Raw genomic sequence first — 17,743 nt, 5'->3', positions numbered from 1 at the left:
TGATTTTTTATTTTTTTATAGAAATCATACTTAATACTTAAATGTGATATGACAAGGAGGGTTTAGTTGATGAATGATTATAAAGTGGTTTAATGGTTTGGGCCCTCAACCCATAGAATTTGAGGTGATTAAGTGTAGTAGCCCAAGCCCAAGCGTGGGTCTCGTGTTAGCAGATGGCCCAATTACGAAGGACATTACTAGGCCCAATTGATGCATGGAGGCTATCAGATTGTTTTATTTCGATACGAATTTATTATTTTTCAATTTTACTATGCTAAACACTCGCGAAAAATATAAATTCAATCCATGTTATTATCACATTCAAATCTACTAAGCCTACTAAATCAACTAAATCTATTGGGATAGCTGAGGCTGTGTGCAACTTTCCAAAACAAACTCGACTCCAGCTTTTGAAATCTTGCGCACAAAATGTTTGATAAAATGAACCACTGGAAAATTAGAGCAGCCGCAAGGTAACTTTCAAAGCTGAGAACAAATCCTGTCCACACATAAAAATCATTCAGTTTTATATTTATTTGGCACTATAAGACAAAGTTATATATAATTGTATCAGATACATAAGTACCTACCTCATTTGAAATTTAAAATCTTTGCAATATAATTTCAATTTGTAGTACCAATTAGCATGGGTATAAATTAATCATCGCCTGTTACGCATATGGGTGTCCCTTTCTGCTCCAACTTTGGAATTGATTTTGTGAAGAGCAGCCACAACTTGGACCATGTTAATTCTTTCCTCAGGTGAAAAGGCTACACATTTCATAGCCAAGTCAAAAACAGATGACACACATTGCTCATTTGATTCAAAATGTTGCTCATCTCTCCATAGCAAACCATCAGCCACAATTTCAGCTACTGCACTCCCTTGTAATGCTTCACTCACCCACTCCTTTATGCTCATTTCCCCTCTGAACATATCATCTATCGGCCTCTTTCTTGTGAACATCTCCAATAGCAAGATTCCATAACTGTAGACGTCTCCATTTGTGGATACTTTTCCTTCTGAGCCATACTCTGATCATATTACATATACACATGAAAATAAGGATTATGTCAAATTATACAATTCAAATTTAAGAAATATAAAAATGCATCACCTGGTGCTGCATAGCCGATTGTGGCTAGGGTTTTGGTAAGAACCACAACTTCTCCTTGGTCAAAGAGCTTGGCAATACCAAAATCAGCAACACGGGCAACCATATCTTTATCAAGCAACACATTGCTCGGCTTTACATCACAATGGACAACGGGAAATGTATGGCCATGATGAAGATATTCCAAGGCTAACGCCACATCTATTGCTATTTGCAAACTTTGCAACAGATCCAAATTGTAGGTGTCAGAATGCAGCCATTTCTCCAGAGTTCCATTTGGCATGTATTCAAGAATCAATGCTTTGAATTCTGTGTTGACGCAACAACCAATTATTCGAACTAAGTTCCTATGACGAAGGGCACTTAGTATCTCACACTCAGTATCAAAGCTCTTGGTAGCTCCTTCCAAGTCTAGATTGAAGATCTTCACTGCAATATATATCCCATCGGAAAGCATTGCTTTAAATACTGAACCGAAGCTTCCTCTTCCAAGTAGGTTGGATTCGCTAAAAGAATCAGTCCCGCGCTGAAGTTCCAAATATGAAATTCTCCTCCAATCAATGTTCAGACCAGTTCCCAGTGTATCTTCTTGAGGTGGTACTTTTTTCCGACTGCGTCTCCTTATCAACAAAACTATGATCACGACTAAAAGCACAACTGCAGCCAGAGGGGGTGCAAGATATTTCACCAAACGATCATCATTCCTCTTGGATATTTTTGGGCAAGGCGGCACTTCAAATCTTAGTGCACCGCAAAGAGCAGAGTTGTTAGCAAAAGAATCAGCTGTGAAGTTAACAAAACAACCCTCATTTGGAATCTCCCCTTCCAATTTGTTGTAAGAAACGTTAAAGAACTCAAGAAACTGGAGGCCTACTAGTGACTTAGGTATGGATCCAGAAAGACTGTTGTTATATAAATAAAGTGCATTCAAACTAGTAATATCTCCCAATGATTCGGGTATAGATCCTTCAAATTTGTTATCAAAAAACAACATAATGGTTAGTAATTGGCAACGACTGATTGAGGTTGGAATATCACCTGAAAAATGATTAGACGAGAGGTCTAAATAGTCAAGTGATTTCAAATTTCCGATCTGAGGTGAAATTTGACCACTCAAATTGTTCGACTGCAACTCTAGATACACCAAATCAGTAAGACTCCACAAGCTCAAAGGTATTGTCGAATTCAACTTGTTTAAAGCAAGGGCGACACTTCTTAAGGATTGAATTTCACCCAAGCATTCAAGAATGGGACCCGTGAAGGAATTTGCACTCAAGTTCAACTCCCCCAAATTATGCAGCTGACAAAGATCAGAAGAGATATGCCCCTCCAATTGATTGCTACCAAGATACAATACTTGGAGCTTCGTCAAATTCCGAATAGTTGTTGGGATGAATCCTGTGAGCAGATTACCGGATAACTGCAAATTCAGCAAACTGCTTAAGTTTCCGATCTCAGAAGGAATGCCGCCTCTAATGGCACAATACGATGCCCTGATGATTTGAAGGGAGCTCGAGAAATTGCCAATTGAAGATGGAAGAATGCCCACCATTAGAGGATTGTACGATATTTCTATGGACAATAAAGATGGGCAGTTTGTTAGAGATGACAGAAATTCTGCTCCTGTGAAATTATTTTCCCAGAGGCGAAGGTTTTCCAAGTAGCGTAAATTGCTCAAGACGGGCACAAAGCCGGTGAATGAGTTTCTGTTCAATTCCAAGAGAGTGAGCATAGAAGCATTGTTGATGGAGCTTGGAATTTTCCCGCTGAGTCTATTGTAGAATAAGGAGAGGTGCTGGAGATTGGGAAGTGAAAGCCCCATATCTGGAGGAAGACTTCCAGAGAAGAGATTTTGTTTAAGAGATAATGTTTTCAATGTTGAAATGTTGAAGATGGATGATGGGATGGAGCCGTTTAAGTAATCATTGAAGGGTGCTAGAAATTCTTCGAGGTTTGCCAGTTTACCTAGCTCTTCTGGTAATTCACCTGCCATTCAATTTCAGTTTGACAAATTAGATTATCTAATTTGATTATTTTCAGTTTCAGTTTGACCAATCATCGTGTATATGTATAGTTGATTAAAATAATACTCACTCCGTCCCGGCCAAGACGCTACATTTACCTTTCGGCACGGGATTTAAGGAGTTGTAGATTAATATTTTAAGTGTGTAATAATAAAGTGATAAAGTAGGAGAGAGAAAGTGATAAAGTAAGAAAGAGAAGGTAATAAAGTGATAAAGTAGGAGAGAGAAAGTGATAAAGTAAGAAAGAGAAGATAATAAAGTGATAAAGTAGGAGAGAGAATGTAATAAAGAAATACTTAATTAGTGTTAATTAAGTGTTTAAAATTCCTTATTTTTGCCAAATATAGAAATGTAGCATCTTCTTTGGGACGGCCCAAAAAGAAATATGTAGCATCTTGGGCGGGACGGAGGGAGTATTAATCTGTGTTAAAAATTATGTACTCACACAATATCTTGACCTATTAATATCGGAAAGAGACTATCTTCCTAACTGAGTTGTATTTCATCTCCATTAAATTAAAATAATATATATATATATATATATATATATATATATATATATATATATATATATATAGGGTGTGGTTCTAGAGAGAACTACATTATTTGTGAGAACCGGAGAACCATCAAATCTAATGCATTCACTGTAAAAAATAATGCATCCGCTGTTAAAATTAATGTATTCAAAAAATAAAAAAAAATGCTCCCTTCAGGATTCGAACCCAGGATCTGCATTCATCCAACAAGATGATGCATCCACCGTAGATCTTGATGATCGAATGGCTGAAAATGGTTCTCCGGTCTTCTTTTATTTATGGTTCTTTCCTGAACCTCTCCCTATATATATATATATATATATATATATATATATATATATATATATATTAACAACACAATAAATAAATGACTAAAACACTTGTGGTCTTATATCTTGGCCTCTCATTCTTACAAAGACAATAGGTTCGACTAAGTTTAATGACATGTTACTTAATTATAAATTATGAATTTATAATATTTCTACTTTTAATATATTTCAAAAAATATTTTCAATCTAATTTTCTCACTTCAAAATCTTCAATGTTGGAAAAAAATTGAATAAGTCTCTCACCTTATAAAAATTCGACAATAGAATGATGAGTCAACATCATTAAATTTTTAGTTAACAAGAGAGAATGTTTAGAGAGATGAACTTGAGATGGTATATGATAAAAATTAGAAAGTTGAATAATATTTATAAAATAATTATTACATATAAAATTATGAAAAAATAAGTTGGGATAGAAGAACTTATTTTTTGGGGAGTTTATAAGTTTTTGTAAGCTTATTTTTAGAGCTTATAAATGGTTTAGGAACTCATTTTGTCAAAGACTTTGTAGGAGGCTCCTAAACAACTTATAAATTATTTTAAAGAGCTTATAAACGTAAACAAACACCCTCTTAGTTAATATGGTAAAATTTTTGCTCCATCCAGTATTCGAACTCATGTTTGAACATGCATTAATTACAAGCGACTTAATTAGTTATGCAATTATATTGGCTTATTCATAGATTTACATTACCTTATTCGTTATCTTTCTTTTACACGATAAATTTAAATAAATTAATATTAACCATAAGATTTGATTATTTAAATATTTAACATTTTAGATCCATTTTCATTTTTGACCATATTTGGCCATTTTCACTGTATCCTTACCTAGGAGAGGACTCGGTTCAGTTCAATCAGCCGAGTTTAAATTTATTTAAGACCATTATCTTAGGGCTATTTGAAAAAATAGGCCACTATTTTTCGGATTTGCAAAAATTGGCCAATTATTTCAGTTTTTAGTATTTTTAGGCCACATGTATACCCAATCTGGCTATTTTGGGCCACATTTTGATCCCAAAAAATGGCCTATAACTGCTGAATTGAGCTCAAATGTGGCCTAAAAATGCCAAAAACTAAATTAATTGGCCTATTTTTGCAAGTCCAAAAAATAGTGGCCTATTTTTGCAAATAGCCCTAAGATAATAGCCATAAATAATTTTAAACTCCAATCAGCCTGAATTGTTTTTTTTTTAACTCAAAACTTTTTACACTGATCCTAAACCTTTGGTTTTCTAGCCACAAAATTTATGGAAAAAAAATAGTGACATGTATTAAATTCCTTGATAATATATATTCTTTAAAAAAAGAAATAAGTCTTATTTTCTCAATCAAGATTAGATGAGTATCATATTAACCTCAACTTACATAATGATTTGACAAGCATCTTAAACAACAACATTATTATGAAATTCGGAAGTAAAGTAATAAAGTGTAATTAAGTGATTAGAAAAATTTGGTTGATCGGGTGGAAAAGTGTAAGGGCTTGATCGAGATCATACAGAAATTTTTGTAATGCCATAGAAAAAAAAACATACCTTCCAGCTGATTGCTACTAAGCCCTAGAGTTTTCAAGAATGTAAGATTTCCAACTTCCTTTGGTATGGGACCTGGATTATCGGTCAAATAGACAGTCAACTTTAATTAGCTTCAATGCTGAATCCACTCGATTACAGAGATAATTTTTGAAGATATAAATTTCGCAATCTATCACGGTCACGGAGAGATAAAAGTTTTAATGAATTGAATCGAAATCGATCCTTACCTATAATTAATAAAATATATAATTGAATAGTTTGAATAGTTTGTTGATCAAATAAGTTTACAATGCTAAAAATTAATCAGTATCCATATATAAGTAAATATGGAAAATTATACTAGTATAATATAATTAGGGGAGTTTATTTTGAGAATTAGTCTTGATAGATAAAAATAAGAATTAGTCTTAATAAATAAAAATAATAAAAATAATTTCTTATTTATTTTAGATGAATTGGAAGTTTGAAATATCTCAAAATCATTAATTATTTAGGGGAAAAGGTGCAGATGCACCCTTGGTAGCCCCTATAGTGTATAGCTTTTCTTACTCGCTATGTGTGCAAATAGACCCTCAAAGTCCGAAAAATCGATCAATTAAACCCCTTTGACTAATAGTTATTAGTCAAACGTTAGTCAATTTTTTTTAACCTCCAATTTCTTTCTTCTTTCAAGTTCTACCCCCAATTCCAATTAAGCCCTCGCCGACATCTCCATCGGCACCGCCATCGCCGCCACCACCACCGAGGTGCAAGAAGCACGCCGCCGACCTCAGCAACACCACCCCAAGGTTTTCCACATTTCAATTACGATTCTCTACAATCTCTCTTTCCCCAAAATAACGTCGATTAGATTTGTGTGAATTTTGACGCAATTGCTTGCAACTGGTTGCTGAAAACCACCGCCATGCACGACGGCGATAGATCGCTTGCGCTCGACTTGACGAATCTGAAGGTGATATCGCCGCTTGGTAGGGGAGCTAAAGGCGTCGTGTTGTGTTCCTCGTTCAGACGGAGAGTGGAGAATTGCTCGCGCTCAAAGCAATCCTACGATCTTCCGTCGAGAAGAAGAAGAAGATTTCGAGCGTCGGTGATGGAGGCAAGTACCGGAGAATCTGCTTCGAACGAGAAGTGTTGGCATCGTTACACTATCCTCTGCTGCCGAGACTCCAAAGAGTTTTGGTTACTGATAAGATCGTCGGATATGCGATCGATTATTGCTCCGGCTGCGATTTGCATTGCTTGAGAAAGAAACAGACTGAGAAAATGTTCTCCAATGCTCCAAGACAATCATCTCCTCGTGGGCAATGCGAGATGCGACGAAGCGTCTACCCATCTCGGTGGTGGTGGCGGCGATGACGGTGCTGGATTGAAGAAGAGGCTACCGGCGGCACCGATGGAGATGTCGGCGATGACTTAATTAGAATTGAGGATTGAAATTGGGGGTAGAAATTGAAAGAAGAAAGAAATTGAGGGTCAAATTTTTTTTGACTAACATTTGACTAATAGCTGTTGGTCAAAGGGGTTTAATTGATCGATTTTTCGAACTTTGATGGCCTATTTGCACACACAGTGAATAATGAGAGTTATACGCTATAGGGGCTACCACTACAAGAGTGCATTTGCACCTTTTTCCATTATTTTAATAATTTAGAATACTTTTAGGAGGTATGACAATATTCTCTCTCTCACAAACTCTCTCTCTCTCTCTCTGTTTATTACTTCAAGAAATTAAAAGTTCGATCACATTCACATCCCAGCTTGATAATTTACATTTAGAAATAAGGGACTGGAACATTTTCATCTCATATGACTATAATCTAGTGCGAAGTCTACACAATGACTATAATCTAGTGCGAAGTCTACATAAATGTTCAAATATTCAAAAATCTACTGCATTAATTTATTGAAAAATGAGTTTCTAATCATCATAGCAATTAGCTATTACTAAACATTGCTCTGATCACTTTAATTTTCTAAAATAGTAGACCCTAATTGTAAGAAGATTCAAGCATTTTTATCAATTAATATTATCATGCATACCGGCAAATTTAAAGAGAACCATACCTGTTAAACGGTTAAACGAGAGAGATAAAACTCTAAGCATGCTCAAACGCCCAATTTCACTTGGTATACTGCCACTGAAATTATTAGTGAATAACCAAAGCTCCTCCAGCTCTCTGCAATCACCTATATTTGGTAGAATTCCCCCAAAGAGCTGATTATTGTCCAGTGTTATTACTTTTAGTTTTGGATTTGCATTACTACATATATCATATGGGAGCTCGCCATATAGATTATTACTTCTAATATTTATTTCTACAATGGAAGAAATGTTGAAGATTCCATACGGTATAGAGCCCGTAAACAGATTGCCCTCCAACTTCAGTATTTTCAGAGAAGAAAAATTGGCAATCTCCCTTGGAACATCTCCATCAAGAAAATTGTTTCCAAAATCCAAAGTTTGTAAACTTGAAATATTGTAAATAGAAAGAGGGATTCTGCCGGAGAAGGTGTTGTTGTTCAGATGGACATGCTGAAGATCGGAGAGGGACCCTAACCACGACGGAATTTCTCCGGTGAAGTTGTTGAATCCTGCGTTTATCGTCCTCAAACGACGCAGTTTGGAGAGGTGAGAGGGTATGGGGCCGGTGAAATTGTTGGAGCTAATGTCTAGTGATCTCAGAAACGTTAGGTTTCCGAGATGTGGAGCGAGGTTTCCCCGGAGCGCGAAGCCGGAGATGTTTAGGGCAGTGACCCTTTGGTGTCTGGCGCTGCAGGCGACGCCGGTCCAGTCACAGATGGAAGCGTTGGTGGACCAGTTGCTGATCAACATGGAATTAGGGTTTGAGTTAAGGGTGTTTTTGAAGGAAAGTAGTGATTGTTGATCAGTGGTGTAATTGAGAATTATCTTGGTTGAGCAGAGGGTAAAGCAGTTTAGTATAAAAAGTGCAAAGAAAGGAGTCTCCATTGAGGAGTAATTGATTTTTTTTTTTATATTGCTAAATACTCCATTGTGTTACTAGTGTATATATAGTTATATATAGATGCACATATTCACGTATTATATTGATGGTGTAGAGCACAATAATTGACTAAGGCCTTATTGCCGCGAAAGTTATGAAAGCGTCCTTTTCAATTCCTTAGATGCATTTAAATATAAGGGGCCAAAATTTATAGTAGTATTTTTACTTATATGCGTTTTTTTAAGTGTTAATAGGCAAAAATGCCCTTTTCTTATAAACACTTGTAAAAATGCCCTTTTTCATAAGTGAAAAAGGGCATTTTTACAAGTGTTTATAAGAAAATGGCATTTTTGCAAATGCGACCTCCAAGTCGGCCTTCTGTTTTTTTCGTTTGTTAGTTACTCCAAAATTCCTTCTGTTTCACACGCTTAAGATCTAGGGGGGGCTAGAGCCCCCTCCCAAATTTTGAGTTTTTTAAAAAAAAAATATATATATATAGATATATGTTTATACCTATTATAAATTAATTTTGTTTTATAAAAGAGTATTTGGTTATTATATTATGTTATTTAAAACTATATAATCTATGAAATATTGTTTATTATTATTACTATTATACTTGTCTTTTAATAAAAAAATGCCTAATATGTATGAAATGCTAAAATAAAATTATAATGTATTGAAACTAATTTGTACTAATATATAGAAAATATATAATCTATGAACATGTTGTTTGTTATTATTATTATTATTATTATGATTTTCTTTTAATAAAAAATGTCTTAAATATACGGAATGTCCAAAAAAAGTTTTGTGATATATTGAAACTATATAATCTATGAAAATATTGTTCGTTATTATTAGTATTATGCTCGTATTTTAATAAAAAAAATACCTTAAATATACAGAATGCCCAAAAAAAATTTCTCGGGGGCGGTACAAGTTCAGCCCCCCGAACTTAATTCCTGGCTCCGTCCCTGACGCAATCCTATGTTCTGTAAATCTATCATATCACCCATAGTATATTTTTAAGACAATAAAGCTTAATCTTCCACATCATTTATGAGTTTGTGGTAAGCGATGCAGCTGCGCAAATCGGAGTCTGCTACGGTAGAAACGGCGGAGGATTGCCCCCTCCATCCCGAGTCGTGGCTCTATTCAACCAATACAACATCAAAAGAATGCGAATTTACGATACTGATCCCGCCACCCTCCAAGCCCTCCGCGGCTCCAACATCGAGCTCACCGTCGGAATCCTAAACGCCAACCTCCAACAAATCGCCGCCAGCCAAGCCAACGCCGATTCCTGGGTTCAAACCAACATCCGCAGCTACGGCGACGTCCGCTTCCGCAACATCATAATCGGAAACGAAGTCAGCCCGATCCGGCCCGAAACCTCCCAGTACGTGCCGTTCCTCCTCCCCGCCATGCGCAACATCCGCGCCGCCATCAACGCCGCCGGCCTCGGCCAGATCAAGGTCACCACGGCCGTGGAGACCGAGGTGTTGGACCCCGCCACCAACTTCCCGCCGAGCAAAGGGGAGTTTCGGGCCGAGGTGAAGCCGTTCCTGGACCCCATCGTGGCGTTTCTGGTGGACACCGGCGCCCCTCTGTTCACCAACGTATACCCATTCTTCGCCTACATGAACAATATGGCGCAGATCTCTTTCAATTACGCCTTCCTGCAGCCGAATAGCGGGATCATCGCCGACGGAGTGTACTACGACAATCTCTACTACGCGCTGCTGGACACCATGAACGCGGCTCTGGAGAAGAGCACTGCCAGAATGTTCGCTCCGGCGCAGAACGGGCCGAGGAAGCCGCCGCCGGAGCAGGGCGGGGGAGAGACCGGCGCGTCGACCGACGGGGGGACGGATGCGACTGCTAGTATTGAAAATGCGAGGATCTATAACAATAATTTGATTCGGGTTGTCAAGAATGGGACGCCGAGGAGGCCTAATAAGCCCATCGAGACCTATATATTTGGTATGTTTGATGAGAATGAGAAGCCCGGCCCGGAAATTGAGAAGCATTTCGGCCTGTTTTATGCCAACGGCCAGCAAAAATACCCCATCGATTTTAGCTAAATGGCTAACTTAGCTGTTGTAATCCTTGAATAATTGTAAGGGCCTTTGCTCTGTATGTCTGTGCAACAATTATGATAATAAGAAAGATTATAGATAATGCATGGTCTATTATGAAACAGACTAGTGGGAAGCTATTTAAACTCGAAGAGGACTTAGTAAGAATTTGATGATATTTTTTCTACGAGCTACATTACTAATATGTGGCACTTACCAATTTGTGAACTTTTTATAGATAGAACAATTGGTTTGATATATCTCCATCACGTGAAAAATGTTTAATTAATGCATGTTTTACTTTTTTCAGTGGCAATTCATCATGCTGCACTTGAAAGATTACAAAAAAATGTCTATAATATAAAATATTGTTTATTAAAAATTTCAAGTTATATAATTAATTATATGTTATTATAAGTTGACTTAATTGACATGTTGGAATAAAAGAGGTCCAATTAAATTGCCATCTGATTTCTGTGATCCAATTAATTGAACCAAGTGAATCGTTTTCTAAAGTTATGGGCAATGATCCATGCGGTAAGGTACACATTTTTCTAACGTTAGGTGTTAGCCTACATCTTATGGTATTGGAAAATCAAGTAGAACTGGGAAAATGGAGAAAAAAGTAATTGCAGCCACAGATATGATTGCCACCAGTTTATAGAAATTAATAAAATATATATATATATATATATATATTACATTTAACAATATTTGTACTCTGTACGACGACAATATAAATTAATATAAAATTAAAAATTAAATTAATATTCAATGAGACGTTGAACGAAGGTTAATTTAAAAAATAAATAAATATATTCTTTATGAACGATGCGCCAATTAATAAAGGAAATTCGAAAGAATTTGTTATAATGATAATTGCCTTGACGATCTGTCTTTAAGCCCGAAAACTTAACGATGGATCTCTTGGCGTCATTTTCATAACAAAATTCGTATTTTTTTTGTAGTGCAACCACACATAACTTCAATAAAGTATTCATAAAAAATTGAAATTAAAAAGTTATCTATACATCAGAATTCCTTTGAAGTTTTTTTGATAATGAAATTGTATATTATATCAACTGAAAAACCAAATAATAACCAAGGTAGTACAAAGTTAAACGAAAATATCCAAATAAATAAAAGGGTTAAGTACCCCTAACATAGAGACTCTTATCACGTATAGTACCCTATACTCGACTTGGGTTCGACTAAACCCCTGAAGTCCTTAATTTGGTGCAATTAAACCCTTCGCCCTAACGGCCGTTTAACGTCGTTAACTATTTTAATTTTTTTTATTATTTTGGTGGTGGTGGGCCCACCCTTCTTCGCCAAGCTCATCGGAAACATGCTCGACAGCAGATCTGTGACCTCTCCACCTCAACGCCGACTCCACAATTCGCCGCACAACCGTAAGGAGCTTTTCATCCTCTTTTTCATCATCAACATCATTGTTTTTAGCATCAAATTCGTCATCCCAATCAGACTCAATTTCTCCATCAATATCGCTACAAAAATTCAAATTTTCTATCTTCTCCATCTCTATTTTATCGATGAATTTCGATAGCCCAAGATTTGAATCCCATGATTTCCCACTCAAAAGATTTGAATTCCCTGATTTCCCCGGCGGTGACGATCGCCTTTCTTGATCCGGAAGTTTCATTTTCGTACCTTGGCGGCTGCGAACCCTAACGTACTTTCGCTTGGTCCTCCGCTCGTATTTGGTTCTCTCTTCGTGCTCCTCCGGCCCTCCGCCGGTAGGTGTTCGCTATTATTTTCGCTACGCTGCAAGTGTACGGTGTAGTTGCAATATAAGGGAAGCAATATCGTATTCCACAAGGACTAGTAGTTCAATTCTAGTGATTATCCTAATTCATTGCACTAATGCTATTTAGACTAAACAATAAGGTGATTGGTTTGATTATCTAACTAATTACTTAACAAGTTCAAAGACAAAGTAAATCAAACAAACAAGGTGGATTAAACAAGTGATGAAGGTGATATAGGGACTAGGTATCAATGGACAAGCAATAGACTTCAATTAGCTCAATATTAATCTTGATGTTCCTAATTATCTAGAGTGATCTCTCAACTAGTTCTAGCCCCCTCCCAAACGACTAAAACGGTAGATTACATAGTTGCTGTCCCCGGTCAACTTCTAACCTATAACTCCCAAAAGCACACAAAGATCGGCAAACTCTCACTCAACTTTCAACCTCCCGATTTATTAAGTCGATATGTTTCAAGCTCCTAATCTATTATGATTATCCTCTCCCGATTCAAATCACAAATTAGAAATGCATAGAAAGTGGCCAACAATCCATACAAGATATAAACCTAGGGCTTGAAAAGATAATAGCAATAGAAACAAACAAGATGTATATTGAGCATAATATTCAATCAATTACAACATCCAAATAGCCTAATCCCCAAATCAAATGGGGACTTAGCCTAACATGTTCACAAACAACATACCTAAGTCAAATGAGTACATAAATGAAAGAGAGAGTAGAAATAACAAATCTTATTCAATGAGTTTCCTTCAATCTTCTCTCTTCTTCAATACTTCAATCTTGGTAGGTGAGTGTGTTAGTGGAGGCTAGGGTTTAGTGTGTGGAGGATTGAGAGTGATGGAGTTGGTGTGTGTGTTGAAAGTTATGAGAAAAAAAAAAGGAAAAAGGGAGTTTTGGGGCTAAAATTCGTGTCTGGGCCCACAAGGGGCAAAACCCCATCTTTTCCCCGCAGTCGTGGTGACCACCGCGACCGAAAAGAAGGAAGCCCGCGGCCGTGGCTCGGACCGCGGGAGATTGCCAAAAACGTTATGGACTGGAAATTCAAGGAGCCGCGGCCACCCCCGCGTCCGCGGATGGGACCACGGTCCTGTGCTCCTCAGCTACGGCCAGTTGCAGCGGCCGTGGGGTCCTGCGCAGCCGGCTTTAGTGGCTCCGTTCTCCCTCGTCCGAGCACCGATTCCAGCGCCGTTTGCTCTCACGGATTTCTCTCGAGACGTACTTCAATCTCTTGTCTTCACAGTTCTCCAATTGATCCTCAATTTTCCATGAAATCACTCCAAAAGCTACACAAAGCATCAAATCTCAACAAAACTCAAAATTGAGGTACAAACACATATTAACAATCAATTCATGGGGAAAAAAGACAACAATTCATGCAATAATGAGGTACGAAAATCATCTTTGTCAGCAAGCTTGGGTGCAATAGGCCGAAATCTGAGCATAACTCGATTCATGACCGAATAATGATTCTCCATGGATTTAAGCGGGCGATGAGGTCTCAGATCTCGCAGGAATCGGCGAATGAAGCCATGGAACTAAGGTTGGTGACACATGTGCGTGGTTTGAAAAGAGAAAAAGAGAGAGAGAGGTGGCAGTTAGGCGATGGAGAATGGAGGAATGGACAGGGGCTGGAAATGCCTCAATCCGTTGTCGAGCGTGTATCCGGTGAGCTTGATGAAGAAAAAGGGGTGGATCCCACCACCAACGAAAAAAAAAATTAAAATAGTTAAGGGTGTTAAACGGTCGTTAGGGCGGAGGGTTTAATTGCACCAAATTAAGGAATTCGGGGTTTAGTTGAACCCAAGTCGAGTATGGGGTGCTATACGTGATAAGGGCCTCTATGTTAGAGGTTTATTTGATACTTAACTCTAAATAAAAATATAACCCAATGCAAATCGATAACTACTCGCAACAGAGAGATTTTGACACCTTTACTTTGTCGCTTGAGCTAGCTGGTCTTCTAGGCGAATTCGTTTTGACAATTTAATTTGCATGGAATATTTAGCCAACGACGAAAGATGGTGCTCGCGTTTGTAAGTGAGATTGTTTGTCGGCTGTTAATTATGGATGCAATTAGTTTCTAATTTCAACACTGGACGAAACTAAAGCTACTATTTACATATCAGAAAAAAAATAAACAAGAGAATACTCTCTCCATCCTAATATAAATGTCTCATAACTTTGGTGCACGAAAATTAACAAATATATAAAGTGGGCTGGTGAGAATTGTTTAAATATTAGGTATATAGAGAAAATATAATATATTGGCAAAAAAAAAATGGGACATTTATATTGGGACGTCCCATTATGAAAAGTAGAACATTTATATTGAGACGAAGGGGAGTAATTAATAGAGCTTAATTAAGAATCCTATGAGTTATTATTAGGAAATGATGTTAGGTCCAGAGGGTCTCGAATAGGTGTATGGGGGGGGGGATACACCTATGGGCTATTTTTACAAATCCTCAATCAGAGGGATCTCAGATAGAGATCAAAACGAAACTTTACACGCAAACACAGACTCATGTTTTACTGAAAATAGTTTTGACCAAACAGGGTTGACGACTGATACTGAAAGCTCTTCAGTAAAGAGTTATCTGTTAAGTTGCTGGAACTTAACTGATGCAAGTAAGGGCTTCAGTCGGGTTTGCTAAAACAGAGATGATAACACTCTTCCTGACTATCAGAAGATAGATCAGTCAAACTGATATCATACGCAGCGGAAATTAAACTTAGTTTCGCAATAGCCTCGGTGGAGCACGTTGTTGGTTTTTAGGTTTCTCTTTGCAGTTAATCAGTGTTCAGTTTATCAATTGAAATAACACAAGTAATAATGTAAAACTGAAAGCTGTAAACAACACAGAGACTTTTACGTGGTTCGGAAAAACCCTTTCCTACATCCACGGTTGGTTGATCAGACCAACAATCCACTCCGCAAGTGCTTAACAGGTGCACTGCAAACCAAACCGTGTGCTTGTCGGGTGCACACAACCGTACCACTGAAGAAAACCCTTCTTCAGTACCCACACTTCACTCGTGTCGGATTTCTCTTGCTCAGCACAACCCGTGCTAAGACTTCTCACTCAGAGTCAGAGTACCTTCCTGAACTCCGAATCACTCAAACACTCTTTTGGGGGGGAGGTTTGAACGAGTGCCAACTATACTACAAAGAACAAGTTCTTTGAAGCAAGTTTGACCTTTGGCTTCTGGGTAAACAGAGGTTTGCCTAAGGTCTAAGAGAATATGTGTAATCAGCAGTGACTGATTTTGGCTTTGGAATTCTCTTCTTCGATTCAAGCTTTGGGGAGGTTAAGCTTTAGGCTGAGTAGCAATTTCGGCAGAGCTTCAGCTTATATCGTTGAATCGGTGAAGGTTGAAGTGATCCTCGAGCGTGATCACTAATTTCTTAGCAACAAATACTGCAACTAACACAGGCAATTGTAGCAAGTAAAAAGTAACCGAGTATCGTATCCACAGGGACTATTATGACGAATCACCTTAAGTAATCCCAATTAAACTCTAATAATATTCAGGCAAACGAAAGAAGGAAGGTTTAATTAACTAAAACGCAAACGTTCCTAACAATAATTAAAAGATCGTAGGAAAAATCAAATATAAAAGACAACTGATCCTAGGGTAGTAGATTCATTAATTAAATCTACGCAATTAATCTATTAATCCTATGTACCAGTTTAATCCAGTTATGATGAGAGATCACAAAACTATTCACAAGCTTCTCTAACGAACACCTATGAAAGTAGATTAATTTACCCCCCTTCACATTCAAGACTCCAAGGAATAAATTAACTCCCAAGCGTACACAAAGAATAGCTCCCTATAGTTTCACCTATTCCATTCAAGTGTCAAGGCTACTACTATATCATGCATTCCTGAATCGGCTGAACAATTGTCGCATTCAAGACTCAAACTGAACAGCTAGACATGTAAATTATTGGCCAAATAATTCACAAGAAATTAAGCACCAGGAATCACGAATCATAAACTGGAAAGCACAAAGGTATTAACAAATAAATCACATAAATTCAATCAACTATTTACAAACCCTAGAATCAGCTAAAGAAAATTAGCTAGACATAGCAAAATAAAACATAAACACAATTAAAAAGAAAGCAATTGTAAAAACTGAATTGTATAAAAACTGAATAAAAACTGAAGTAGCGACTTGAATCTTCAATCTTGATCCAAGCCTTGAAAACTAGAAAACAATAAAAATCTATATCTAAAAACTAAAGTATGAATGCTTGGGTTATGGGGTATGTTGGTTTTTTCCAATAGGTCAAAAGAGGACCTATTTATAAGCTTCAGCTTTCCTTCGGATCACCATGAAAGTTGCCATGCAAAGTAGAATTCTAAAGGTAAGAGAATCGTGTGAATTAAGGTAACTCTCCAGCTAGATGCGCACTCCGAAGAAACTCTCCCACTCACGCCGACTTCGCAGCTCTCGCCAGAGGAATGGATGATTTCCCTGACCTCGCCAGAGAAATGGTTTCGCCAGAGGAATGGGTGATATCTCTGGTACTTCGTCAGCAGAATGGGTCGCCAGCGGAATGTCTTCCGCTCTGGCTTTCTTCAGAGGAATGGTGACTCCTCTGAAATTGAGGACTTGACTTCTCTGGCAGCGGGGACTCGATCCCGCTGCGCTGGACTCCGCTGGCGCCTCTCGGCAGAGGAATAGGCGATTCCTCTGACTAGCGACTTCTCTGGCATGTTGATTTCTCTGGCGATTCCGCACTCGCTTCGATTCCTCTGCACTGGAGACTTGATTCCTCTGACTCCAGTGGAATGATGATTTCTCTGCTCTAGAGATGTCGGTTCCTCTGGAAAATGCTAGATTCATCCAAATTCATCCAAAACTGCATTCTTCCATCTCGAGAGCCTAAATCTCCTGCAAAGCATAAAATACACCATAAACGCACCAAATTCCAGAAGATTATCTTTAAACACGCACAAACAAACCCATAAAAATAGTGTAAATTAAGCATAAATCAACTCCCCCACACTTAGCCTTTTGCTTGTCCTCAAGCAAAATTTATATGAATCCTAGGAAGAAATTGATTTCAACAATGTGCAGTTCCAACCAAACATTCACAAAGTCAATTCAATACTTTACAATCAACACACATCTCTCGGTCATGCAAGTAACTCAAAGTTTAAGGAGCAACAAAAGAGTAATGCAAGTAATTCGATCAGACCCAATTCTCCGCTAGAAGTGAATTCCCTAATGTGATCACCTTTATAATCAATATCATCAATTTATTCACACTTTGTGTGCTTGAGATTTCGACAGTTGAGCCAAAATTCATGAAATAAAAACCATTTGGATGTACTCCAAAGTCTTTTCAC

The 17,743-nt window shown here is 37.6% G+C and overlaps 2 protein-coding genes across 2 annotated transcripts; one reads left to right on the top strand and one right to left on the bottom strand.

Annotated features, from left to right (window-relative positions):
- Positions 1-297: 297 nt before the first annotated feature.
- LOC131002721 (putative receptor-like protein kinase At3g47110) lies at positions 298-8,538 on the bottom strand. The gene is made up of 5 exons (XM_057929190.1): positions 7,607-8,538; positions 5,543-5,614; positions 1,119-3,101; positions 591-1,035; positions 298-499 (listed from the first exon to the last, which is right to left on the bottom strand). Exons 1-4 carry the CDS (start codon positions 8,508-8,510, stop codon positions 662-664), a joined length of 3,333 nt encoding a protein of 1,110 aa, XP_057785173.1. The 5' UTR covers positions 8,511-8,538; the 3' UTR covers positions 298-499; positions 591-661.
- A 738-nt stretch (positions 8,539-9,276) lies between these two features.
- LOC131002723 (glucan endo-1,3-beta-glucosidase, acidic-like) lies at positions 9,277-10,689 on the top strand. Its single transcript, XM_057929192.1, has one exon. It carries the CDS (start codon positions 9,687-9,689, stop codon positions 10,590-10,592), a length of 906 nt encoding a protein of 301 aa, XP_057785175.1. The 5' UTR covers positions 9,277-9,686; the 3' UTR covers positions 10,593-10,689.
- The last annotated feature ends 7,054 nt before the right edge of the window (positions 10,690-17,743 follow it).

The sequence above is a fragment of the Salvia miltiorrhiza genome, unplaced genomic scaffold (assembly GCF_028751815.1).
Source record: "Salvia miltiorrhiza cultivar Shanhuang (shh) unplaced genomic scaffold, IMPLAD_Smil_shh fragScaff_scaffold_173, whole genome shotgun sequence".
In the NCBI taxonomy this organism is placed as follows: domain Eukaryota; kingdom Viridiplantae; phylum Streptophyta; class Magnoliopsida; order Lamiales; family Lamiaceae; genus Salvia; species Salvia miltiorrhiza.
The sequence above is the reverse complement of the archived record's forward strand: the minus strand, read 5'-3'. Positions and strand labels throughout refer to the sequence as shown.